This window comes from Phocoena sinus, chromosome 19, assembly GCF_008692025.1.
Source record: "Phocoena sinus isolate mPhoSin1 chromosome 19, mPhoSin1.pri, whole genome shotgun sequence".
Taxonomy (NCBI): Eukaryota; Metazoa; Chordata; class Mammalia; order Artiodactyla; family Phocoenidae; genus Phocoena; species Phocoena sinus.
Window position 1 is genome coordinate 58235261 of NC_045781.1, and position 26878 is coordinate 58262138.

A 26878-nucleotide genomic window follows, 5' to 3' on the forward strand; every position below is an offset into this window, starting at 1 on the left:
GGCAGGCCCCTCCCCTCTACCTCCTGTCCCTCGATCTGCCTCCCCTGGGCCTGCCGGCTCCACAGCCGTGTTTTCCCCTCCCGTAAAAGAGGTGATGGGGCCCTGGTGTGCAGCTTCCATGAGCCCCGGCGTGGGGCGAGCTTGGCCCTGGCCCCAATGCTCCTGGTTCCCACGGGCCCCACCCCAGGGCTGGAGCGGCGTGGGGACAGAGACCCAGCCAGTCAGCCTCAGAGCCTACCCCCTGTAAGCACTTCGCCGGCGTCCCCTCCTGTGATTCTCCATACATCCACTGAGGTTGGGGTTCTCAAACCATTTTGCACCCCAAAAAGAGGATCAGAGAGGGTGGGTGGTTGCACCAGGGTCACACAGCACTCGAACGATGTGGAGATGGGGTTGATGGGGTAGTCTGTGCAACCGTGTGCCAGCTGCTAGACACCCCCAGAAGTGGCGGGCGGGCTGCTTCCTGGGAGGAGGGGGCTCTGCACTTGGGTGGCTGCCGGAGTTTCCCTGCGGTGGGGCTCTTGGGCTCTGCCGGGAGGTTCACCTTGCCTCCCTGAGCCTCAGTCTCCACCTCTGCAGGACGGGGATGTCTTGGGGACACCGGGCTGGGTGCAAGTCAGTTGGTTCCCCTACAAAGTACAGCTGTGATGCTGAGCTCGCAGGCAGCGAGGCTGGTGAGACCTTACAGCAGAGGTCCAGCCTGGGCCAGAGCCTCTGCGTCGTCTGTCGTTTGTCAAAGTTAAAATGAAGAGGAAGGGGGACACCTCTCCCCTCCCCCATCTCCCTTGCACTGCTTCCTGTCAGTTCCTCTTGGTGTCTCACTTCAAGCCCTCCAGCTTTCCCGATCTGCCCTGGCCACTTGCACCTGCCACAGCCTCCTGCCTTCATTTCCCTTTTCTCCACCCTGCAAGTCAGACCCGGGGAGCGGGAGGCCAGGGGGCCACAGGGCCAGGGGTCTCGGCTCCTTCCTGCGGTGGGCAGTGGGGAAGAGCTGCTAGAGAGCCCTCCACTGGAACAGCGGGCCCATGCTGCACTGCTGGACTCTCAGCCCCCAGGGAGGGCTTGGTGGGCCTGGGGAAGCCCCTCGCTGCTCTTCGGGCTGCTCTGGCATCGGGCCCTCGGCCCCTTGCAACGAGAGACAAAGCTGAGGCTTCCCCCATCTGACCCGAGTTTACTGGGGCCCCAAGCTCATCCCGAGACTAACCCCAGCTCACGGTCACTGGTCGTTAGAGCAGGCGTTAGCTGAGCATTTACTAAGCCCCTGCTGGGTGCCCAGCACTTACAGCCGTGAGCTCACGTCCTCCCCTCACAGCCTTCGAGGGGGGCTCAGCAGTTGGCCCGGTGCATGGAGGGGAAACTGAGGCTTAGAGGGTTTAAAGGTCAGACTCAGGACCGCGGCTCGAGCTCCCCACCCTGGGAGCGAGGAGAGGATGGCGACGGTCGTGGTGTCCAGGGCCAGAGCTCTCCCTGCCGGGCTTGGTGCCACCCATGTTTACATCCAGGAAACTGAGGCTTTCCTGCGGTTCCAGGCAGCGTCCAGCTCTGGTCTCCTTGGTGGCTGTGTGACCTTGGGCAGGTCCCTACCCCTCTTGGGCCAGAGTGGCTGCTGCCCAGCCTTCCAGCTGCAGGAGAGAGACCAGAGCCACAGCTGAACCGGCACACGAAGGCCAGGCCCTCCTGGGGCAGTTCCTGGTCACATGGGACCTCTAGGCAGCAGGTGGGGGGTGGTCCTCGGGTGAGACTCTCGCTCCGCATCTCAGCTTAAGTGCTCCCAGGGAATAGGTGGATTTGGAGGCCCTTTCCTCTGAATAGGCAGATGTGTTCTGTTTATGGGCCCTGGGTGTCCCACCCCCTGGGGCATCCCATGCCGATGCCCTGAGGGCAGGCAGGATGCCCCAGCATTTTAGGGCCACACTGAGCGTACCCCGAGCCTCAGGTCGGGACCTGCAGGCGCAGAGCCCACCAGGATGTCCCCACCCTGCTGGCTTTGTAGCTGATGTTTCCCCCTCCTGGGGCTTGGGGCCTGGAAGAGGCTTCCAGCAGAGGTGATGGGGACCCTGCGGGCCACAGGGCAGGAGGGCAGGCTGCCCACACCCCGGTCCCCCCACCATGCCCCCACACCTCCCACCCTTTCCACTTCATGGGCCTGGCACGGCTCGGGAGGGCCTGGGACCACCCCAGCCCCACTGGGGCTCTGAGGTGGCCTCCTGCCTCAGTTTCCCCTCCTGCACAATATGCGCACACCCAGCTCCGCCGAACCAGACATTTTCCCAGAGAGCAGAGGGGCCGCCCCCCGCCACACACACCCCCTCACTGCAGTGGCCTTGATGGTCAGTGGGCACCCAGGCCCTCATGGGCCCCGGCCAGGTCCTCCTCTCCATCCTGGCTTTGCCCGCCGGGGCCTGGTCCGCCCGAACTGTCTCCCCGGTCCAGGCCTCTGGCAGGCGCAGGTTTCAGCTCCCGTGATAACTCGGAAAGTTGAACTGGCCCCATTACCGCGCCGAGATGGTTGGCGAGATATGGCCTTGATAATGGGGGAGATACGGCGTCTCCGTGGCCAATGGCCCAGCCTCTCCACCCATTAACATTCCCCACCAGCGATCCCTCGCGCTATCTCCTCCATTTCCACTCCTCCCGCAGATAAGAATGGAAATTCTGACTTCATAGCTCACTGATTAAAGTGTCTGGATTTCTTGATAATACACAGATAAATTATGTTTTTGAAAAAGAAGGTAGGGAGGAGGGTGGGCAGGGTGGGGGCCGTCTCTCCCGGCCTGTCCTGTCCCCCTGGGCCGGCCATCAACCTTGGCACGTCCAGCCTGCACCTCCCAGGCCTCTGCACAAAGGCAGTGTCCACGGGCCGGGCTGGGGAGGGAAGGTAGAGGCCTCTGCTGGGAAAGGCAGCAGCAGCGGCAGGGACCATGTTGGAGGGAACGAGGGCCAAAGGTTGAGCCCTCGTGGGAGATTTAAACCTCACCAGCTCACCGGAGCTGGGTGTGTGGACCCGGCTGCCTTGCCTCTGTCTCCTGGGACGTATCTCTGGGCCTCGGTGTCCTCATGTGTCAAATGGGCCCAGGCTTGGGTCTCTCCTCTCTCTCCCTGACCCCTAGAACAAGCGGTGCCTACACAGTAGGTGTCCGGTCAATGTCAAGGAACCCGGCGGAGCCCCACTTGCCAGTTAGCTGGAGAAAGGGAGGGGCTCCCAGCTCTCTCTCCCCGCCCGGTCCCCAGCCACCCTGCCTTCGGAGGCCCGCCCGGCCGCCACGTGTGACGGCTGGCGCCCTGATGGGACTGCGGTGCCATCTCCGCGTCTGTCTGGGTAAAGCTGCCTCCTTCAGCTGATGAGATCCGGTGCTGATGGTGCAATGAGTGCGATTAGGGCCACCGTGGGACTAATCCTCCCCGCTGAGGGACAGGTGCGGCAGCCATGGGCGAGGGGACGCTACAGAGGGGAAACTAGGCATCCTCGCCCCCTCGATGCAGAAAGCCCGGCAGAGGAGCTGCCTGGGGCCCCCGGCAGGCGCAGGGCAGCCGGCCATTTTCCCTGCTTTCTGCATTTATTTTTTAAGCAACTCTTGAGAAACGAGATTCTCTGTGGTCCCAGAGACAGGAGGCCTGACTGGACAGTCAGTGACATTTCTGGGTGGCTCTGGGACTCCACGCTTAAAATCCGAATGGAGCCATTGTTAGCTGATAGCTCCCTTCCCTGAGCGCTTGCTATATGCCAGGCCTGGGCGTGACCTGTGTTATCCTTTAGAGTCCTCCCGGCATCCTGGGAGGGGCACCTCTGACCTCATTTCTCCTCGGAGGACTCAAGGCTCAGAGAGGTTGAGTAACCCACCCAAGGTCACACAGCATGGGAGGAAGCTGTAGAGACCTGACTTAGAGGCCTGGTCAAGGTCTGGGTCTCCCTCTTGGCTGCAGGCTCTGGGGATGTTGGCGGCCATGAGCCTCCACCTGCCCTAAGAGGGCTGCCCTCTCTGTTTTGGGGGAAAATGCCCAGGCACAGAGAGGGTGAGTGACTGCTCAGGGCCACACAGCCCTGTCCAAGAGCGATGGATGATGGGGTGGCTGCTCCTGCTTGCATCTGGAGGTCATTTCATCTGTCCTCAGAAAATGGGCCCCTTTGGTGATAAAGTTGGTTTCTTTCTGTCTTTGGGGGTTTATTTTATTTCAGTATTCTAAAGGAAGTCAGCTATTTCCAGTAAAGTGGGTGCGTATATGGCGGGGGGGGACCAGCGTAGGGTGGGGTGACTGGGTCTGAATCCTGCCGCCTGGGGAGGGCGCCTGGGCAAGTGACTTACGGCTTCCTCACCTGTGCAGTGGGTGTGACTGCACTTCCGGCCTCCTCGGCCTTTGAGGCAGGAGACGGGAGAGAAGCAGGGAGAGCATCCTGGGACACATGCTTTGGGGACGCGGGGTTCTCTCAGGGCACCTGCGGGGGTGCCTGCTGCACCTCCTCCTCGAATCCCACCAGCATTCTTCCTGGGCTGTTTGTGGCAAATGGCTCCAGGTTGCAAGAGGCCCAGGCCCCCGTGCTCTCACACAGTGACCTGGGTGGTTCTGGAACATCGGTCCTGTGGCTCTGGGAGCCCTCCCCTTGGACCCTCTGCTTTCACCAGAGCCAGAGAGAGTGCAGAGGGAGGCTAGGGGGTCCAGCCTGCCCCCATCGCTGTGGCTCACAGGCACTTCCCTGTTCTGAGCCTCCGTTTCCACATCTGTAAAACGGGGCTGAAGACACTAAGACCTGCCCCACAGGCGCCGGGCTGGGAGTCAGTGGCCTGGGAGTCAGTGGCCCCTCTGGTCATCTCCCCTGGGGCCTCCCTGTCCCCGCCCAGCCGTGCCCTCCCGGGGCGCACGGGACTTCTCAAGGAAGGAGCTCGGTACCTGCTCTGCAGACCACCACCTTCAAGGCCAGGGAGGCCCAGGTTCAAATCCCGGGCCCCGCACAGCCTTACGGTGTCACCTCTCTGGGCCTCCCTGCCCTCGTCCTAAAACGGGAGTCAGCCCTCCTCAGGGCCCTTTTGCAGGGCTGGTGAGAGGGATCTGTTTTCTCTCTCCGGGGCAGATGCTGCCCTGCCGCCGCTGCCGCTGCCCTGTCACCCATCTCAGTGGTGACACCGACCCTCGGGACCCCTGCCCTTTCCAGCCAGGAGCTCCGGGCCTGGACGCTGGGTGTGTTAGACACAGAGGGAGGGAGCCTGAGAGGGAGGCCCCTCGGCTCGGGTCCCGGGTGTGGGGGTGGGCTGGGGGGTGTGTTCCGCCCTCCCCCCCCCCAACCTGAAAGAAAGAAAAGGGAACTGTGATAAAGAGCAGATAGGCTTGGTGGTGGAGCAGCCCTATCGCTGTTATCTATCTGCCTGCCTCTCTGAGCGGTTCTGTTGTTTCCTCTTATCTCACCCACCAAAATGCCAGGAACAAAGCCTGTGCACATGCGCTCACACTCACACACCCGCGAGCCCACTGCCCTGCAACTCAGAGCCGCGAAAATGGTGCCGCTAGATCTAAGGTGAAAGCAGGGGGACCGGGTTCTCGTAAAATCATCATCAATGTCTCCATCACTTCGCAAAGGAAGCGGAAAAATAGCCCTCCCTGAGACGAGGCGGCGAAGAATAAGAAGTGGCCCTACAGGCCCTCCCTGGAGGGAAGGACCGAGGCTTGGGGTGGGCAGCCAGGACTGGAGGCGAGGTCCCAGCTGTGCTGCTGCGTCCTGGCTGTGTGACCTTGGGTCAGTAGCTTTCCTGCTCTGAGTCATTCATAGTGGCGGGGAGGGGGATGATTTAAGGAAGTGCCTGCACTCTAACCAGGGTTCTCCCCGAGCAGCAGACCTGGGGCTAAGACGGGTCACCCTGAGCCTGGCACCCCTAGAAGCCACCCCCCAGAACCTGGTCCTCCCACCAGAGCCCCTTAGCCCTCAGGCTCCCCGGAATGGCCCAGCAGAGCCAGTCTCCCCGAGAGCCAGCCCAGGGCCCTCAGAGCCCAGTGCCACCCCCCCATCCCACCCAGCATGGTCTCCCCAGAATCGAGCCCCCCACGCCCCACCCCCACAGCCAGGGAACCCAGGGCCTAACCTGTGTGTCCTCAGCCAATGGAAATGGGCATGCAAATGAGCAGGAGTGAGGCCTAGGGATTGGCTAAGCACTGTGCGGGGGCGGGGGGGGGCGGGCCTCCTGCAGGGGGGCCCTTAGTGTGGGGAGACACTGTCCTGGGCAGGACCTTGCCCCAGTGATGGAAAACTGGGCGCAGGGGGATGGACAGGCAGGCCTTTGGGTGACCTCCTGCTGACCTGCAGAGCCCAGACCCCCACAGCCTGAGTTGGGGGGCCAGGACTTGGGCACTCCCGAGATCAGTGCGGCCAGCTCCCCTCCCACTCCACGTGTCTGGGGCACCTCCAGCCCCTGTGCGTGCTGTCCCTCCCCCGCTGGGATTTTCACCTGGACCCTCCCCTCCCTCTGCCGGCCCCGTGTGGCACCAGGCTGGGGGCGGGGCCTCCGCACCATCCTAGGGAGTCACGGTCCAGCCCCTTTGCCCAACCTGCCTCGCGGTCTGTGCAACGGGAGGGTCTGGCCTGTCTGCCTCCAGGGTTTCTGTGTGCTCCCTGGGCCTGTGTCCCCATTCACACAGTGAGGGCTCACACAGGAGGTTCTCCGGGGCGTCCTCCTCTATCTGTGGCTGTGGTGTATTCTGGAAACAGGGTTCTCCACAGCTCCCATTTTAGAAACCTATCTGACAAGAGGCCATGTCCATAGGAAGCGTTCAAGAAACTTGGGGGGATTCTTACGATGTTCAAAGGCACTTTGCACCTCTGGGATGCCTTGTTGGCAAGATGGGGCCCAGAGTCCAGCCAGAGGCCCCCCCAGCTCCCACGGCACCCACAGGGCTCTGCGACCTGAAACGCAGCCACAGGCGTGGGCGTTTTTCAAAAGTGCATAAGTGGAAAGTAGCAGAGGGGCGAGGAGGGAAGGAGTTCGGGCTGAGATCAAGGGGAAGGAAACGGGGAGGGGGCCGTCAGACCAGAACCAGACTGCCGCTGGGCGACCATGGCGGGGCAGCAGCTCTGCCTTCCCCGGCACAGCGCAGGGCATACAGCAGGTGCTCCATAAATACTCCCTCGACCGGGCTCTAAATCTGCTCCCCACCCTGGGCCCTGTCCCAGGGGAGCAAAGCAAAACCAAGGAACAGAGGGAACTGGAAGGAAAACAGCCCCTGCAAGGGGTCGTGGTCACGTGGGTCGTGGCCACGTGGGTTGTGGGCAGAGCCTCAGCTTTGCTGCTTCGGGGCTGGCTGCCTGGGAACAGGGGTGGACGAGAGACTAGGCAGAGGCAGATGACGTGTGGGGGGAAGAGCGTTCCTGGCAGAGGGAACAGCAGAGGCAAGAGCCCTAACCGGGAAAGAGGCGTGACGGTTGGGGAGAGAGGACAGCAGCTGGGACAGGCCTGGTGCTCGGTCTGGGCTCACTGGGTATTCCTGGATGGGGGCGGGGGGGGGGGGGGCTGAGGCGCCGGGCTGCAGGGGTTGGAGCCAGGCCAGGGAAGCCTTGGCCCCCTCCGTGGGAGAGCAGCAGAGCTGGGCCATGACCGGCTGCAGAGGTTCGCCTGGGACCGTTCACGGGACCGGTCAGCTCATCTGACCTCCGTCATGGACATGCTCCCCGGCATCTCCAGCCCCGATCCGTGGACGCAGGACCAGATCCCGGCAAGCCCTGGCCTATCTCTGCACTCAGCAGTGGCCTGGAGCAGCGTTGTGGGGCAGACGCGTCGCTGTGGAGGGCTGTGTGTCTCTGAATCCCTAAGGAAGGGAGCAGGCACTCAGGGAGCACCTGCTGTGTGCTCCACGGCACTGGGCGGCAGACTCGTGTGTGTGTGTGTGTGTGTGTGTGTGTGTGTGTGTGTGTGTGTGCGTGTGTGTGGTAAAATACAGATAACACAGAACTTACCGTTTAGCCATTTCAAGTGTGTACCTTAGTGGCAGTAAGTGCGTTCGTGAGGCTGTGGAACCGTCAACACTATCCACTTCCAGAAATTTTCCGTCTTCCCAACAGAAGCTCTGTCCCCATGGAACACTGACTCCTCCTCCTTCCAGCCCTGGGCGACCTTCCTTCCACTTTTATCCAGGAATTTGAAGCTGTTGTTTTAACTCCCAATGTTTGAGTTGAGGAAACGGGCTCAGGGAGGTGAGGGGCCTGCCGGTGGGATTTAAGCCCAGGTGCACCGCCGCCCCCAGCTTCCTGGACACTGTGGCTCTGGGCCCCATGGAGACGAGGGATGCTGGAGTCCAGCCCTGCACAGCCACCACCTCCCCGTGGGCCCAGGAAGCACCTCGGGACCTCAGTGGGAGCAGAGTAGATTGGCTGCCTATGACCCAGGCGCACCCAGCAGGGAAACAGGCCTGCCCGAAGGACCCTGCTTCTTCCTTCCTTGCTGCACGCCATCCCCGGGGCACCGGAGAGACACCGGGGGTAGCGTGGCCCCAAGTCTGGACTCTAGAGCCTCCCAGGCCTGGCGTACCTCCCGCCGCTGATCTGCACAGCATCAGGAGGGCCTGCCTGGAGGAAGAGGAGCGAGCCACCCCCCAGGGCCGTGGCACCATGGTGTGAATGAAACCCGGAGCCCAAGTGGGCGCGGGAGTCCCCGTGACGAGAAGACCCTCTCACGGGGCCCTAGTGTGGGACCCGGGGCAGTCGTGCCCGAGGGCTGGGTCTGCCGATGAGCCCGGGCAGGCCTGCCCTCCTGGTACCTGGCTACGGGCCCCAAGGGGCTGCAGCCCCAGGGGTGAGAGCTGAGGCGGGCTCGGCGCCTGGCCCATCCCCCTCGGGGTCTGCCGCCCCGCCTATCAGATGGCAGGGCCCTGTCACACCGGAGCCTCATCCCCTACCAGGAAGCCGTCTGCCTCTGTCCATCTGACGGCAGGCCACGCGGGACGGCTCCATGAGCTGCGGCCCCACTCCCATCTGTCAGTCCTTATCGGCCCATCCGGAGAGAACCACTCCAGAGCCTGCGGCCCCTGTTCTCGGGCACGACTCCCGTCTCCTCCTCCCCGGGCCTCCTTCATACTCACGGCTCTATGCCGCGGCCTCGGCCACCCTGCCACGTGCCGTGGCCTTGACCGCCACTCCCGCCCCGCGCTGTGGCGTCGCCCCTCCCCCTCCCCACCAGTCACACGTGGGGTCTCTGCCACATGCTCCAAGTGCGTTCTTGACCACCGCCTCGGCCCACAAGTGGCCTCGGGGCCTCCCCGCCCCACCCAGGCCACGTGGTCTGCACCCCTCCCCCGAGGAGCGTTCGTAATCGGTTCTCCAGAGTGAAACAATCTCGTGTAATCTATCAGCGGCTATCGGGCCCATCGGAGGGCCGGGAGTGGCCAGGCCCGGAGATGGCGCCAACCTCTAGCGTTGATAAAGTTTCCGAGTTCAGCAGTGATGAATGTTGAGTAAGCGCAGGCCGCCGATAGGATGTTGACTTGGCAGCCCTGCGGCTCCGGCTGAAACCAATCTCTCCCCTATCAGCCGGGCTGGGCTTTCTGGGCTTTCTCAGGCCCCGCTCTTTCTTCCCGCCTCCTCTGCTCCCCTTTCTCTCCGCCTTGCCCGCCTGGGCCCCTGCCCCCAGGGACCGAGGTGGGGGACCAGCCCGCTGGCCCTAGCCCGAGAGACGGGACAGGCTCTGGGCAGGGGAGGATGCGGAGCCAGACCAAGGAGGTGGCAGAGAACTGGGGACTGCCTGGAGGCGGTGGCCGGGCCTCAGCAGCTGCACGCTGGAGTCCTTCCTGCAATCCAGCATCCACGTTCTTCCGCTTAGTTTCCCACGGTGCCGAGAATAAACCCCGGCCGGCCACCCTGCTGCTCCGGCTTCTCTGCCTCTCTCTCAGCCTTGGTGCTCTTTCCTCAGCCGCGGCACCCAAACCCACCGAACTCTTTCCCGATTCCGGGACTTTGCACTGGCACTTCCCTCTGTCTAGAGTTCCCCATTCACAGTCACAGCTTAAATACCGCCTCCTCCGAGGAGCCCTCAGTGACCACTCCCACACCCACCCACCATTCTTTATCCGGTACCCATCCTGGCCCTTCATGATACCCAAGGTGTGTGTTCACCCCCCACCCAGACTGTTTACCCCCATCTGGACCTGTTTGCTCACGGTTGACCCAGCACATGGAAGGCCCGGTGGAAGGAATCACGGTGCCCCTGCGAAGGACCCCCATCCGGGGTCATCTTTATCTCCTGCAAAGCCCTTCCCTGTCCACAGTGACAGCGGCTCTGGGAGGTTGGTGGGTTGATACCCATTTCCCACATGGGTAAACCAAGGCCTGGGCAGGTACCCCGGGCACAGCGCAGTCTCGGTTCTGCTTGGTCCTGAAGAGCCGTGTGGCCCGAGGTCCTGCTCTCTAAGGGTGGCTGCTCCTTGCCCCGTTCCCCTCTTTGCACTGTGGGGCCGGCTTCCCCACAGGCTGGTGCTGATGCGGGTCCTGGCACAGAGCTTCATAAACTGTCGAGGGCGGTGCACACTTGTCTCGGGGTCTAGCCAGCGGGAGCAATAGTTCCTGGAGGGAGGGGCCCTGGGTTCCAGCTGCTTCACACCCCTGCTGACCCCCTACCGCAGCCAGGGGAGCAGACGGACACCCCCCCCCGTTGCCTCAGGGAACAGTCCAAGGGGGCAGACAGCAGTCACACAGACCAGGGAGGGGGGCTGCCCACAGGGGAGGGAGGCCTTCTCCAAGCCTCAGCTGTGTGGCGCGGAGCCAGGAAGGGACACTGAGGCTGAGTGAGGGGAGAGGAGGCCTGGGAGCCACACAGACCTGGGTCCAAGTGCCCCCCAAGCAGGCCCCCATCTGTACAAACAGGGACGGTGGGTTTGGGGGGCGGGCCTCGGCGAGAACGCAGGGCTCGGGAGGGGAGAGCAGGTGGCAGCCCGTCGCTCCCGTAGCTGTAAGGCCTTGGGCGAGCTTCTTTACCGCTCTGTGCCTCGGTTTCCCCACCTGGACGTTACAAGGATCAGAAGTCCCTCGTGGGTGAGTCTAGAGCCCGGCCTCCTGCAGAGGCTGCCCGAGCGCTTGCTCTGCCACCGTCGTCATGGTCATGGTGATGGTGGCATTACTCCTGCCTGGGACAGGCCCAGCGCTGCCCGTGGTCCCTCCTGCCCTGTGCGGCCTCGAGGGGTGATGCGTGCCAGGGATCCGGGCATGGCCCTGGGGCCGGGGCACTTAAGCCCCCCAGGTTCGCCCGTCGGTTGCAGGCTGGCCACAGGAGGAAGTGGTGGTGGCTGGGGGTGGTATGTGGTGCAGACCCCCGGGTGTCAGCGCCCCATCTCCCCGCATTCTGTGGAGCCCCCATACTCACCCAGGCCTCAGAGCCCCAGGCAGGGCCGGCCGGCTTATTTTCCGCCAGTGGGGGCAGGTGGCCCGCTCAGGGTCCCCGGGGCTGAGTCCCTAGTCACACAGCCCCCCAACAAGCAGGCTCAGCCCCCAGGCTCCCCTCTGGGGCCATGCCAGACTCCCCCACCGCCACCACTGTGGACCCGGGTGGCCCCCAGCCATGCCCGGCTCTGAGCCCACCTGTTCCCCTCCCCCACCTGTCCCGCAGTCACCAAAGTTCCCGCAGCACCTACTGTACACCAGAGCTGGGGATGTCCCAGTCTCCAGGTACAGAGACGGAGAAGGCAGTGATGGAGTAAGTGTGCAGCGAGAAGGCGGGCGGTTCTGAGCCGGGACAGTTCAGGCCAGGACGGCCTCGCCAGAGCCAGGGGAGGGCGGGCACTGGCGTGGGTCGGGGTGGGCCGCGGCCCACAGTCAGGGCTTCAGAGACGGAGAACCGAGGTGCACTCCACACCCTTGCAGCCCAGTTGCCAGACCTCCTGTGAGGAAGTGAGAGGGGGAGAGACAGGGAAGCCAGGACAGTGCACAGCCAAGCGGGGGTGCCAGGCGCTGCGTCAGCCGGGGGTGTGGAGAAGTGACTGCGAAAGGCAGTCTCAGATCCTGACTGACCCCTGCAAAGCTTTGGAGAGAAGCGGGTGGGGATTTGGGCTGCTGAAGTGTCTTTTTGTTGAGCCTGGGCTACAGGGGGCCCTGGGTTTTGTCTGGGTTACCTAGGACTGTCCTGCTCATCTTTCAGTGAACATGCCTCCAAAAGGTGAATGACACTTAAAAGGATGGATTTTTTTTGTATGCAACTGATACCTGCCTACGATATTTTAATGCGTTCAAAGCTGAAGTAGGTTGCAGCACTCGTGTTCCTTAGAGTACGGGGTCCCTGTTCCCGGAGAGCATGGGGCCTCCGCTGGCCTCCGCTCTGAGCACCCAAGTTCTTCCTCGACGCCGAGGGCTCTCCTCGCCCTCCCACGGCCCAGAGTGTGTTGTGACGCGGCTGGCCTCGCTCCTCGGCCTGGCTTACTCAGGACGGCGTGCCACCAGCACCTCCCGGGCGTGGCCTGGGTGCACGTGGGCTCGGAGGCTGCGCGCATCAGTCCAGCTCACAGGCTGGCGGAAAAGGCAGGTGAATCCACGGTCACTCAGCCACAGCCGTGTTGGGGGCCTGCCCACCCAAGGCGGGGACCAAGCCTGAGAGGCCGAGGGTCCGGGCTCATGTCTGCTCCTCTGGAAGGAGAAGTGAGCCCCCTGCTGCAGGGTGCCCCCGAGCACCATCCAGCCGACCCTTGGCGGGGAGTCAGGCTGCCCCCCCCCAGCGCCCTCCCGTCTCCCCTGTCCCAGGGCCACGCCTGCCACCGGGTATCGGGGCGGGGGGCAGGACCAGCGTGGGAGGGCATCTGGACCCAGGCCCCCAGCGCACACGGAGGTTCAGCCCCTCGCCCTCCCCTCAGCGGGGCAGGCTGCCCACTCGAATAAGCCAAGATTATCTCGCCAGCATCCTCTTTGTGGTCGCCCTGGCTGTCAGCAGGAACTGATCCTGGGTTGATGAGGGCCGCTGGCGGGTCACAGTGGAGGCCTGTGGGCCCCTCCCAGCCTGAGCTTCCCGAGGAAGAGAGGCCCCCCCCCCTCTGTGCTCCGCGGGGCGTCCTGCATCTCATCCCTGCGGCGTAGGGTACAGCCCGCTAGGGGCGACGCCGGCTGCACCTTCCATGGCGCGGGCTGCGGGGCGGGGTCTCCCTCCGTCCTCCTGCTGGGCACTGGGGGAGGGCAACAAAGCATCAGAGCAACACCCCAGGGGACAATGCGAACAAATGTAAGGCTCCAGGGATGACCCGAGTGTGGGGAGAGATTTCATGGAGGTAGGAGGAGGCCTCAGCCAGGCAGGGGGAGCTGTCCTGGCAGAGGGAGAGCGTGGGCTAAGGGCCCAGGCCTGGAGGGGCGTGGACAGCGGAAGCAGTTTGGCTGTCATCCAGGGAGTGAGGGTGGAGGGAGCGGGGAGGAGCTGGGAGCCAGGACGGCCCTGTGCTAATGGGCCTGGACCTCCTGCCAGAGCGGCCCGGAGAGCAGTGGGCAGCTTCTAGCCACGTTTGGGGGGTGGACGTGAGGTGGACCCTCCGAGGGTGTCCAGCATCCGTGCTGGGCCTTGGTACCCTAGTGGGAGGGTGGGCACAAGAGGACCCACAGGCGCCCAGGGGCCCTCCCAGATCGTCAGCCTCCCCCCACGATGCCTGCACCCATGCTGTGCGAGCTTCTCAGGGACCGTGGGCCGGGACCCACCTTCCTTCTAAGTGCTGGCAAAAGTTTTAAGAAGTTCTGGTTAAATGGGACCCTTTCTAGGCCCTGGTGACCTTCTCTGGGGCCGAGGACCTGCCCCTGTCTGCCCGCCTCCCCCCTTTGCCCCTTTCCTGGCAGCCCTGGGCTCTGAGGCGTGGGACACCCTTGCCCTTCACCAGAGCCCCGTACGCTGGGCTCCGCCTGCTGCCCCGTCCCTGCTGGGGGCTCCCCTTCTCGCCCACTTCTCTCCATCCAGCGCAGCCTGGAAATCAGCCCAGCTCCTTGTTAGAACTGGGGGTAGAGAGCAAGTCACATGGTCCCGAGGGGCTGGGGCCGCCTCTGTGCTCGGGGCCTCTGTTTCCTCGTCCCCCAGCCCCAGCTGGACTAGAGCCCGTCCTGGCTGGAGGGGCCCAAGCCCCCGGGACACAGCGCAGCCGCCCTCAGGGAGAACAGGGCTGTCCCCACCGCCTCCTGTCCCTGCTGTGGCCCGAGCTGCCCCACTGCCCGGCGGTGGGAAAGTCTGAATCTGTTGCTATTTTCTCTCTGTTATCGGGGCCCTTATCTGGCTGCTGTGTGCCGCCCAGAGGCCAGGGTCTCTCCCTGGCAGCGCCATGCCCCCTCCCGCCCACCGGCTGACCAGGGCCAGCGGGACAGGAGGCCGGGCCATCCGCCGGCCTAGGGGGAGGTCTTTCTCTTCCACCCACACTGCCCTCCTCAGGCCCCAGACCCTCATTCCCCTCCCTCCAGCCGTGCCCCTTGGTCCCCACGCCCCTGTCCATGCCCCGCCCCCCATCGCACCCCCAGAGGGGCAGGTGTGGCACCTCCCCGGAGAGTTGAAACAATAACAACAGTTGTAATAATAACCCCAGGTCTCTGCTCGGCACCCACTGACACCACATTGCTGAACCCTGACCCCAGCCCATGACACGAGGCTGCTATAACCCACAGCTCTCCGTGAGGAAGCTGGGCTCGGGGAGGCGTGGCCTGCACAAGGCCACAGGCCTTGGCATCCCGCTCTTCCTTCTGCCTGGAGTGCTCTTCCCCAGCCCCGCCCGCAGGCAGCCTCCTGTCCCATCCCAGATCTCCACTCACTCGTCGCCTCCTCCAGGAAGCCTTCCCTGACTGTCACTCCACCTCTCCTTGGTGGCAATGACCACACTTGCATTTTTCACGTTTCTTTCCTGGGGGGTACGTGTTGGCTGCTGCAGGGTCCCCGGGACCTTGTGCAGGGAGATGGACTCGGGGGAGGCTTCATGAGTGAATGAAGAGCACAGGAGTGAATGGCAGTTGAGAAGAAGGCCGTGGGCGCTCAGGTCCACCGCACCCCAGGCTGTGCAGGTGGGGATGTCGGGGGACGAGCAGGGCCGCGTGCCCACCAGCGTCCACCCCACCCCCAGGCCATCGGGCCTGCGTTCATGCTCCGGCCCTGACACAGAAGGGGGCCTGGCAGGTGCCCCCACCTCTCCTTCCTCCTCTGTGCATTGGGAACACAAAGGATCTCCCCACAGAGGCATAAATGGCTGTGTAATGGCAGCCACATAGCGGGGCCGCAGGAAAGACCCACGCCGGAGGTCAAGCGCGGAGTCCAGGTGGAGGCTCGTGGGGCTTTGCTCTGGTTGTTCCTCGTAATGTTTCCATTGGCTGGGGGGCGGGCACAGCCTGCAGGGGCCAGCGGGGTTCGGCTGGGGCCTCCAGATTCCCTGTCCCGTGCTCTGAGCCACCCCGCGCTGCACGCCACCTGGCAGGTGCACCCCAGGGCCACCTCGGGCGATTCTGCCCTCCTCAGCTGCCAGCTCCCGCTTTCGTTGGGGCAGTCATCCAAAGGACCCCCAGCTGCCTCCACATCACAGCCGGGAGGGCCATCAGCCATCGGCAGCCTGGGCCTCCGAAGGGAGTTGGGTCATCCCGCTGCACAGAGCCTGTCTCCGTAATTCAGTTTTAAAGCATGAAAAAAGGGAGTTGATGAAATTCCGCTATCAGCGCCAAGCCAATATGCAAAATATCTCACCCCCAATCAAATAGCTATTATGTTTTCATTTCCATTTCGGCGTCCGGCTTAATGAGCAGGAGACGGATCGGCTTGTGGGGCGTCTGCTCGCCGTGATAACTGAGGGGCTTTGGGCAGCGGGGGCCGTATCCAGTGCTGGTGACCACCGTCATCACCCGTGGACGCCCCCAGACAGGTGCTCGGCCTTGGGCCCAGGCCTCTCCATCGCGCCGGGCAATGGGGCCAATGTCACCCTCACCCCAGGACATCGGCGGGGGGTGGGGGGGGGAGGCATGGGGCCACACCTGGAGCAGAGGAGGGTTGTGGCCTCAGCAGCGTCCACGTGGGTGGTGTGTTTGGGGAGTCGGGCTCCTGCCAAGGGCCACAGGCAGGTCAGTCCACGTGGCCGGGCCTCCGTTGACTAATCTGCGAAGTGGGCATGACTCGGCCTCACCTCTGGGGTGTCGGAAGGCTCCCAGGCACTCGCCCATCGTGCCTGGCCTCAGGGCCTGCCTCTTGCTGGCCCTCCACCCCTGGGCTACGAGGTGGGCAGGGGGCTTAAGGGAAGACATTTGTAGAAGGCTGCGCATGGGGCTCACATACAGGCCGTGCTTAATAATAGCAACGCCCCGCTGGGTGCTGGGTGGTAGCAACTGATGCTGGTGACGGGTGGTGTTTCCTGCGCACTTACTACGTGCCAGGCGGTGACCGCGGCTCCACACAGGTGAAACCGAGTTTCGTCCTGCGGGGCCGGAGCCGTTGTGCTTTCCGACCACAGGAAGGTGGAGTGACTTGCCTGTAGTCACACAACAAGGACACCGCCTGCCTGGCCGTGGGTTGGCCTGGCTCAGTAGTTGGGGTGTCTGACCATAAAGGGCCCCACAGGGGTCGAGCAGGGTCCTTCCTAGCCCAGGGCACCCCGGGAAGCAGCTGCGTCTCACCCCAGCCAGTGGAGAAAGCTTCCTCCCAGGTGGAGTGGGGAGCCAGGTGCACAGGTGGCCCCGGGGGTGTCGGGGGGCTCCAGCAGTGGCTCCGAGGCAGATGTGGGGCAGGGCTGGGGCAGGATTCGCAGCGTCACATCCCGCTGTGGGCCTGGAGCCGTTTGCTGGTTGATGACTGTCTCCTGTGTTATCAGAGTGTTAATTGTGCTGGAATGAATTAGCAGCATTAGGATAAATTGCCGAAGCCGGCAGCCTCTTTCACGCTCCTGTCACGCTTTGTGCGGAGCGGGTGCCTTTGTTCTCCCATAAATGGAGCCGCGGGGAGCTCAGGGCCTCCCTGGGTGGCTGAGGCCCACCTGGGCGGGAGAGGCGTGTGCCCGGCATCGCCCGGGTGCAGGGCTCTGGTCGCTGCAGTCCCTGAAAGCAGAGGCTTCACACCCATTCTCCAGAGCCGGCCACTGAGGCCCTGAAGTCCCGGCGTCGGCAGGAGGGAGCACAGCTCTGGGGCACCATCTCCAGCTCTGAATGAGCCGCAGAAGCACCTGGGCTCCTAGAAAGAGTTAGGCAAGCAGGCCTGCGAGCTGTCCGCCAGGGCAACCGGCAGTGCGGGCTGGGGGCCAGTCCCACGGGCCGGGGAGCCTCTGCTTTTCTGCCCCGGCGTCTGCCAGGGGAGGTCACGGGGGGTCAGGCCTCCCCCCTGTCCCAGAGGCACGAGTCTGGGGTGTGCCCAGCCCACCGCGGAGCCCACCGTGTGGGCACGTTGATGAGAGACCGTGAGGCTTAGCCCAGGGCTGGTTCTGTGTGGTCTGAGCCCAGCCTCGGCCACGGGAAGTGACGGAAGGTGAGCGCCTGCGCTCCTGCTATCAGTACAGCTCTGAGGGGTCCCGGGGAGCCCGGGGCCCGTGGGTCTGTGGGGCCAGAGCTAGAATCCAGAAGGTGCAGCCGGGCAGGTGTCTGCATAGGAGGAGCTGGCGAAGGTGGTGGGGCAGGGGCCAGCGCTGCCCGGGCGCCCGTCTCGGGCCCCGGGGCCCAGCTGAGACGGGGTGGAGGGGCCTGTGGGGGATTCACAGAGCGGTGTGAAGCGGGACAGCTGTTCTCCGCCGTTCTCTCCACCCACAGCGCTGGCACTGCCCCTCTGACCTCGGGGGCACAGGTTACCACCCCGGCCTGCACTCGGGGACACGCTGTGGGTCTGGCTTCGCCAACCTCCTAGGTGGTCTGGGGACTCAGTCTGCCATCCCCCCTGTGCGGAGGGCTCCGCGGGGCACCCCCCGCGTGAGGCTTGAGGGAGGATTAGTGGGCCGCGGAGGCTGGACTGCAGACGCCGCGCACCCACCTGTGTCCCATCAGCCATTTAGCCCTTTAAGCAGGCTGATGAGCTCTTCCTGTGTGCCAGGCACCGGGCCCGCCCTCTGCACGTTCCCAGACCTCAGAACCTGAGTGTGGCAGCTTCCTGGAGGAGGGGTCCCAGGCACAGGGGGCAGGGGTGCAGAGCCCCGGGAGATGTTTACCTGCGGGGGTTGTGGATGTGCGCCAGGACCCTGGGACCCCGCAGAGGGTGCGCCTGCATTTCGGCAGCCCCCAGAGGCCCCGCCCAGAAGACGCCAGCGCTGCGCTACGCTCACGCGTGGAGCGGAGGAGAGGGGAGGGGTCGAGCTGCCCGGGGCCAGCGTCCCGGCAAGAGCGGCCTGTGGGGTCGGCAGAGGCTGCGGGGCAGGCGAGGTGAGCAGGAGGCCGGGTGGCCCCCAGGTGTCGGTGCAGGGCTTGGGGTGGGTACACGGGTGGGGTTCGCACATCTACTCATGGGGGACCTGGAGGAGAGCCCCCGTGCTGACGGCCGCTCCCTTGAGGCCTCTGACCGCCTGGGGGGCCGAGACCCTGCTCGGACCCCACTGCGCCCAGCCCCGGGGCTGTGCCTGTGCTGGGGGGGTCAGGACGCCGGTTGTGGGGGGCAGCGCCTCACGACTCCCCTGGGGCTGTGTCTGCAGGTTCCCTCAGAGACATGGAGGCCAGAGAAGAGGCCCAGGCCGCGGACACCGGCCTCCCGGAGCGAGAGGCCACAGCCCTGGAGCCCGAGCCCCCGAGCCCTTCCAGTCCAGGTGAGTCGGGCGGTGGACGTGGCAGGCTGGGCCCTGGCATCCTGGCACCCTTCCCCACGTCCGCATCCCCGCTGCGACTTCACAGGAGCCAGTTCCCACTGAGGACTCAAGTTTTCACACCTGCGAAATGGGCGTCGCACCGAGCGGTGCCTGTGGGCTGCCTGTGCCCACTGGGGCTTGGAGGGGCTGGTCCGGGTAGAGGAGATGCACGCACCTGCAGAGGGTCTGGAAAGCCCAGCCCTAGTGGCAGAGATGGGCAGAGCAAGGCCCCGGTGGGGAAGGTCTAGTCCAGGGTGAGGCAGGGGGTCATATGGGCACTGAGTGACCTGGGGAGAGCCACACCCCTTCCGGGCCTCCGTGTACCCTCGATGAAATGGGGTTGCCTGCCTCAGCACACGTGGGGCTCGGTACCGAGCAGGTTCTCCTGTTAAGGCAAATCACCCCATCTTACAGACGGGGGATGAGGCCCAGAGAGGTTAAGTGACTTGCCCAGGGTCGCACAGCCTGTAAGCACCTGAGCGGGATGCAACCCTAAGTCCGGATTCAGGTTGGTTCTCCCGTCCCCTCTGTCTGCTCCCCACGCTACCCCACCCTGGACACCTGGAACCTCTCCTGGGGCCCTCCTGGCAGTTTCCCCAGGGTTTGGGGGCACTTTTCTGAAGCTGAGAACAGGACTCGGAAGGAGAGACTCCCACACACACAGCCAGGGCTGAATTAACCTGACACTAGGAGGCCTCCTCTGTCCGGGTCCCCGGAGGGGCCTCAAAGCTGGGCCATCCTCTCAGGCCAGCTGTGCCCTCAGAGACCCCCAAAGACCCCCCAAGAGGATGGGCCTCACTGTGGTGGAGGCCCTGGGGGAGGTTAGTGCCCTCACCCCTGTTTTCCAGAAGGGGGAGCTGAGGCTGGGGAGTTAGCGGAGGGAGGATCGGCGGGGTGGGCTCTGCCCTGGCCCCTGCTCTGAGCCCCGATCCCCTCGCCCCCCCTCCACCCTGCCAGCCGTGGACAGCAATCTCACTCACGTCCCCATTCCATACCACGAAGCCCTGTGCGCAGAGGCTGAGTTACCCCCAGACAGTAGTCCCATGGGGGAGACATAGCCATAAATGGGGCCGTTTTAGTGGGTGGTGTGCCCAGGAATGAAGGCAAGATGGGGTGGGTGTGGCAGTGAACAGAAACCTGCAGGACGGGTAGAGTTCCCCGTGCTACACACACCTGCACGTGCAAAGGCCCTGGGGTGGCATAGAGAGGGGCCAGGAGGAGAGCCCTGCAGGGCTGGGACTGGGGGGTGGAGATCCTACACAGATGGTGGGGGGCTCCTCACTGTGGACCCCCACCCCCAGGATGTGCCAGTGTCAGAGTCTCCCCCGGCTGACCACAAGCCCCCAGTAAGCCTCATCCTCTGAGACCTGCTGGCCTGTGTCCCTTTGCCCAGCGGCAGCCCCTTGGGGTCACTGGGGCTGTGCAGTGAGGAGGAGGCTAGGCTAGCAGGACTTGAAACCAAGGCAGGGGCTCCCGTCACCCGCAGCTGCCCCGGGGCAGCAGGCGGGGTGGAGGCTCAGGGCCTGGGCTCTGGCGCTCGTGTTCACAGCTATTACCGTCTCTACCTTCACCGTCACCATCAGTGTTTAGTGCTGCGGCCAGCGTTCACCCCGGCCTGTCCCCGCCAGGGCTCCTGCCCTTTCTGAGCCTTGTTTCCGCATCTGTAATGGGGCGCCAGCCCCTCCGAGGGCCCAGGGAGTGGCGAGGGGCCCCCCATCACCACCACCGTCATCATCGGGTGCTGCGTGCTAATGGGGGCCACGCTCTCCAAAGGGCTAGCGGCGGCCGGTTACTGGTGGACTTTGCCCCGGGGAGCCGGGCCCCTTATCTGATCTGGGAGCTGGGCTGCACGGGGTGGGGGCGGGGGCGGGACTGGGGAGGAGCTGGAAAAAAACAGCCGGGGTTGCACCTGGCACAGGCCTCAGTGATAACGCGCTGATGGGCGCGATAAGACGGCAGGAGCAATGTCTGCCTGTCGGGCGGGCCCGGTGCGGCTCCCGCGCAGTGGCTGGAGCTCGGATGCCAGCCGCGTTGATTTATAGCCAAAAATAATAGGACTTTTATACCGTGTGATTGATTTATTCGATGTTAATCACGGCCCTTATCGCGGGTATTAATAATCTGCCGGGCGCGTGACGTCACCAAGGGGGGGCTTTTATGGGCGCTCATCGATTGGGGGCCGCGGTGGTTATCGGGCCCAGCAGGGAAGGCAAATATGCCCTTTGGGCTGGAATTGGGTGCGGGGCCTGGCGGAGGAGCCCCCAGCTGCCGGCCGAGGAGACCAGGGATCCGGGCCACGCGTGTGCCTGCTGGCCTGGGCGTGCCGGGCGGGCAGCCACCGCGCCGCAGTTAATAAGGGGCTGAGGGCTTTTCAAGGCCAAAACTGAAGGGGGGGAAACTGAGATGTCTGACGGCGCCCCCTGAGAGCAAGCTGGTGGGGGGAGGATGGTGGCCGGAACTGTGCCATGTGCTCACCCACCTGGGCCTCAGTATCCCTCCCGGCCACAGGCTGGGGTGGGCGGGCAACTCGGTGCCCCGAGGCTCTCTAGAACCTTCTGATGTTTTCCTTCCTGCAGATGCTACTCCTCCACCCCCACCGCTACCACCCGCCCCCACGTCCCCAGGAGGCTCTGAGGAGACGGAGGGTCCGGAGCCAGAGACGAGGCTGGAGGAGGAAGAGGCCAGCAGCCCCTGGAGCGGGCCAGGTAAGCGCGCCTGTGCCCGGGGTCTGGCGGCCTTGTCTCTCTGGGGCAGCCCTGGGGCCCAGCCTTCTGGGGGTCCTGGGAGCTGGCCACCCTGACAGCACGGGTGCGACAGGCCCGGCCCACTGGCCAAGGAGATGGGTGGTTGAAGCACCAGGCCCAGGTCTGTCCTGTCGCAAAGTCCAGCCAGCCCGTGGGCCAGCGGCTGCCCTGGAGGTGGGCGCCAAGCTATGCCGGTGCTCAGGGCTAAACCCCAGGCCCCTAGCAGCAGATAAGCCTCTGAGGCTTCCCTGGGGGTGGGAATGCGAGTCTGGAGCGGCCCGAGTACCTGCGCCTTCCCAGCCCAGCTAGGGGCACAAGCCTGTGTGGGTGGAGAGGACCCAGCCCTGGGGTGGCTGCAGCGCGTGGCAGGGGGCCGGAGGCCGTTCCAAGCCACCGGGTCCTGGATCGGGAGTGTCTTTGAAGGCGGTTTCGTGCTCCCAGCACTGCCCCACCCCCGCTTGTAGCTGGAATTCTGACCTCGGAGGGCCCACCAGATGTGTTGTGCCCGCGGCTCCCCACTTCCACCGACGTATGAGTATAGGGCAGGCTGGGCGTGTCGGCTGCTGCCATGCTTCCTAAGTACAAGTGACGCGGCTCAGGGGAACTGGGGCAGCTCGGAGGGGTCCTGGGAGCTGCTGGGTGAAGGAGGGAGGGCGTGGTCCTCGGGAACAGAGGGAGAGAACGGAGGTTGCACACTCAGGCCAGGCGCACATGCATGTCGCAAGCACATATCGAGCACCTGCTGTACCCGAGGTACAGCTCTGAGCAAACAGGGTCCTCAGCTGTGATGACACAAATGCAGTCAGTGGCCAGTGGAAAGGAGGCACATGGCAAGGGCCTCATCTTGCGGGGGGTCAGGGAGACCACACCAGGGCAGAGAGGACCCCCATGGTCTCCCAGGGGTGTCAGAGATGGTCTCCTGCCAGGTTCAATTTGAGTGGCCACGTGGACCCTTCATCAGGATCCCAAGGTGTCAAGGAAAGAGTGCTGGGATCGATTAGTGATGTCTGCGTGGCACCAAGGAGATGAGGTGGCACGTGTGCCTTCTGGTCCCCCTGCTGATTTAACACACCTCTTCCTACAGTAGGTAGGTGTCTGAGGCCCAGAGAGGGAGGGATGGGCCTGGTGGTCCCAGCCTAGATGGTGACCCCAGACCACAGGGAAAAACAGTCTACTGCCAGCATCTCCCGCCTGCATGGGCCATGGTGCTGCCTGGGAGTGAAGCATCCTGGGTCAGACAGGCTGGGGGTCCCCTCTGCTGCCCCAGGACGGGAATGGGGCTCAGCACAGGGACACCGCTGCCCTCCGGATGGACTCGGCCGCCCCCCACCCCACTTCAGTGACTCAGTGACAGGCAGGGGAGGGGCCCCAAGGGCCCTGGCAGGGACGTCCTCTTCTCACAAGGAGCACCTGGCCAGGGACAGGTCATGTGTGTATGAGGCCCTCACAGCCCCGTCGGGCACAGCTGAGCCAGATACCCACCTTCCGGGGCTGGGCCATTCCGCACACACGGGACAGTGCTGTGGGGCTGGTGCCCGCGGTCAGACCACTCTGCCACCTCCGTTTCCCCAGCTCTAGGACAGGGTAACAACGAAGCACCCAGAGACGCTGGCTCAGCACTGCCTCGGCCCATGGCTCGCACATGCTAGGGACCGCCTGGGTGCCTGTGGGCCCTGATCGGCCACTGGGCAGGCGGGGGGCTGAGAGAGCAGCTGCTGGACAGGGTGACCGTGGGAAGGAGTGTGCGAGGCGGTCCTCACACCAGCCCCTCGAGGCAGGGGTGAGGCGACCCTCCCCTTTACGGAGAGATCCAGGCACAGAGCAACTAAAGGGTCTGTCCACGTCACCACCCGCGAGGTGACACAGCCGGGATGCAGACCCACCACCTGGTTCTGGAGCTCAGGCAGCAAGTGTGTAGACGCCAGCCTCAGCTGTCCTCCGGTCGGTCCCCTCCCACCCTGCGGACTTAGTATCACCATCCCCGTTTTACAGATGGGAAGGCAGAGGCCCCTGGAGATTGGAACCTGGCCCCCGGAGTGGCCGCGGGGGCCGTGGCTTGGGGGGGTGCACCCGGGAGCTTCCTGCGCTATTTGCGTCCTCGGGGGCTGGGGGGCTCCCTATCGGCCCCCACAGATAGGAATTTCTGTGCAGTGGGCAGCGATGGGCCGATAAGCAGCCTCGGGCCAACCGCCGTGGTGGCCGCCCCCTATCAGACCCCAAACAGGCCACACTTATCACCCGGCCGGGAAGCCAGAGAGGCCCCGTGGGCTCTTATCTCACAGGGGCCGCCGTGCTGGCGATAGGGTGGCAGGCTTGCCTGGGTCGCCGTCCCCAAGGGCAGTGCCCAGCCCAGGAACCGGCCGGGGGACAGGGGTGTCCAGCGGGGCCTTCGCTGCAGGTCCTGGTGCCCTGCGAGGTTCCCCGGCCCCTTTCCCTTCGCTCTCCCTCTGGGCCCCGCCCCTTCGTGTCTCCTCCCACCCCACCGTCTGAGTTTGTCTTTTGATCTCCACTTGCCCCTCCCGCCCCGTCCCCCACGGGGAAAAGTGCAGCCCTGGGGACCCGAGCTGTGCCTGGGGGCACCCGCACCTTCCCCTCTGGGATGGCGGGCTGGTCTGGACCACAGCGCAGCCTGTACCGTCTGGCTTCGAGGAGTGACTGGGCCCCAAGCCTCGGTTTCCCATGTGAGCTGCGTGAGGGTAGGCCCTGGAGGCCAGGGCTCGCACACACCTGGTGCTGCCCCTGCAGGTGGTCGCCCCTATCGCCCAGGGAGGGTGCTGACACTGCAGGGTCCCAGGGGCAGGTGACATCAGCCCGGCAGAGAGGCTGGGTCTCAGTGCCTCTCTCCAGCTGCATGGTGGGTGCAGCGCAGCTGCCCTGCCTACAGCAGTCAGGGCCCCGAGCAGGTGACCACAAAGACCCCCAGGAGATACCACACGGCACCAGGCAGGAGGGAGGCCTCCCGGCTCCTGTCCTCCCAGGGCGCTCTCGACACACACGCGCTGCAGACACAGCGAGGTCCTGGACCCTTGAGGGCTTTGTAAACACGAGAGTGCGGGTGTGCAAGGGGCCTGTTCTCTCCGGGCCTTGTTACTGTCCCCACGCTAGCTCCCTCCTCCCACCCGTGACCCGGTGACCCCAGAGCTCCCGACCCAGGCTGGGATGTGGTCAGTGTCGTGGTCACTTTTGGACATTGTGACCATCATCAGGTCACTGGCTGCCGGCAGCTGGTTCTCAAGTGTGACTGCTTCGAGTGGGAACCACCCCCGCCCCAGCAGTGCTGAGAGGCCGGGGCCTGCCTGCCTGCCTGCCTGCCTGCCTGCCTGCCTGCCTGCCTGGGCTGGGGTCCAGCTTTGCTGAGCGACGGTGGGCTGGTTACTCGACCTCTCTGGGCCTCAGTTTCCTCATCTGTACAAATGGGACGCAGGGCAGAGAGAGCAGCTCCCCACTCAGTGCCGTCCTCTTGCCCTGGTGGCCCGGGTGCCTGTGGGTAGGGGAGGGGACGTGTAGGCAGGTCCAGGGAGAAGCTGCTCTCTGAGACCAGAATTCCGCTGTCGAGCAGGAAGGTACCGCAACCCCTCGGCCAGCCGAGCACATGGCCATGGAGCGGGGAAGGGGGGGTCCGCCTCTCGTGCCCCTACTGGTGATGGGCACCTTGGCCCAGGGGTCCCCACTGACCGTCAGGAACCCGGGACCCAGGCTGGCTCAGAGACTGCTTGGCCTGGGAGATGACGCCTCCCTCCTCTGAGCAGTTCGGGCAGCACCGCCATGTGGGTGGGTGAGGCTGGAGCAGAGGCCACGCTGCTGCCTCGGGAGAGGCCGGGGCGTCCTGCGTCCTCGTGGAGCCCAAACGCCACCGGCGAGCCAGCCGTGGACTGGGTGGGAAGGCAGGGGTCCTAGACAGAAAGGTGACCCTGAGGGGCCCGAGGGCACGAGGTCCGCGTGGACGTGGGAGTGGGGAGTGCCGGGCAGAGGCACAGCCCACACCAGGCTCCCGGGGGACTGAGCAGGGTGCCAGGTGGGCGGGGGGGTTGGTCCCGAGGGAAACGGGGGTGCCCTCGGGTTGCCTCAGGGAAAGTGGATGAGAGCAGAGCAGGGGACCCACCCCGGGCTGAGGGTCTGTGGGGAATGGCCCGCCGTGGGCAGGGGGCTGCCCTGCCCGGCCCTACCCGGCCCTCATCTTCCCTTGAGCCGCTGGCTGGAGTGTGAAGGGAGGGGGGTTGGGCAGCAGGGGCCCGGAGAGCTGGGTATTTTTATCTTTGAAATGACCTTGTTCGCTCGAGGGGCTGGCTGTTTAAAATTCTGATATGCAGATGGCTGAGAGCTATGATCTGAAATCCCCAAAGCGCATCTGGGAGGGTAGCTGCCGCTGCCTTAGCTCTGTGGTCCCCGGTGACCCGCTGCCCCCTCTGTCTCCACACTTAACATCCAGAAAAAGCAGAGGGTCGGGCAGACAGGCAGCCCCCACAAGGGCTGAGAGCCCTGAGGGTCCCTTCCGACTGTGGGGTCCTGAGCCTGTCACCTACCTCATGACCCCCATCGGAGCCTCTGTCCAGTGGCAGTCACCACGACCTCAGGCTCCTGGCCAGGTCATGAGAAAACGGAGGGAGGGCAGTGAATGGACGCTAGGCCTGGGTTTGGGGCCCCAGGGGTCCGGGAGCCTCCTCTGCAGCCCGATCTCCTGGGGGGTCCCCTCCACCCAGGGACTTGCCTGGGGTGGACCAAGCAGGTGTCCCTCCTCTGCCCTCCCCACCCCGCTGTGTCCCGCACCGGGGAAGTGAGAACAAGCACACATCCATCCAGTTCTCCGACAGCTTGTCTGGGAGGCAACGTGGTTCGGACATCCCGAGGTCAGGGCTGTCCACTGGGGGTGCCGTGCGTAGCTGGGGAGCAAGGTGATGAACCCAGGGGGCCCACAGGGGCTCCCCACCGGCTCTGGGGGCTAGTCAAGTGGCCTGGGCTCCACAGGTCCAGGAAAGAAGGGGGTGGCCAGTCTCGTGACCTGGCTGTGTGATCAGAGCCCCAGGACCGGGGTCCCCTTCGCCTGTAAGTGTCTCAGGGCCTGGAACTCTTTCCTGGTGACCACTGTTTACAGAACAAATTTCAACTGACTGAACATCAGGTATCACCTTTTTTTTTTTCTTTCTAATTTTATTTACTTTTGGCTGCGTTGGGTCTTCGTTGCTGCGCGCGGGCTTTCTCTAGTTGCGGCGAGCAGGGGCTACTCTTCGTCGCCGTGTGTGGGCTTCTCATTGCCGTGGCTTCTCTTGTTGCGGAGCACGGGCTCTAGGCGCGTGGGCTTCAGTAGTTGTGGCACGCGGGCTCAGTAGTTGTGGCTCACGGGCTTAGTTGCTCCGCAGCATGTGGGATTTTCCCGGACCAGGGCTCGAACCCATGTCCCCTGCATTGGCAGGCGGATTCTTAACCACTGCGCCACCAGG

General features: G+C 64.4%; 1 protein-coding gene across 3 annotated transcripts in view; it reads left to right on the forward strand.

Annotated features, from left to right (window-relative positions):
- The window catches only part of ZFPM1 (zinc finger protein, FOG family member 1), a 90409-nt gene that overhangs the window by 15449 nt on the left and 48082 nt on the right, over positions 1-26878 (forward strand). For 2 of the 3 annotated variants that reach the window (XM_032613091.1, XM_032613092.1), the window contains exons 3-4: positions 18547-18657; positions 21273-21401. In XM_032613091.1, the coding sequence (XP_032468982.1) occupies positions 18547-18657; positions 21273-21401 (240 nt within the window). Of the gene's footprint in view, positions 1-18136; positions 18281-18546; positions 18658-21272; positions 21402-26878 lie in introns of all 3 variants that reach the window. The other variant, XM_032613094.1, reaches the window with a different exon arrangement.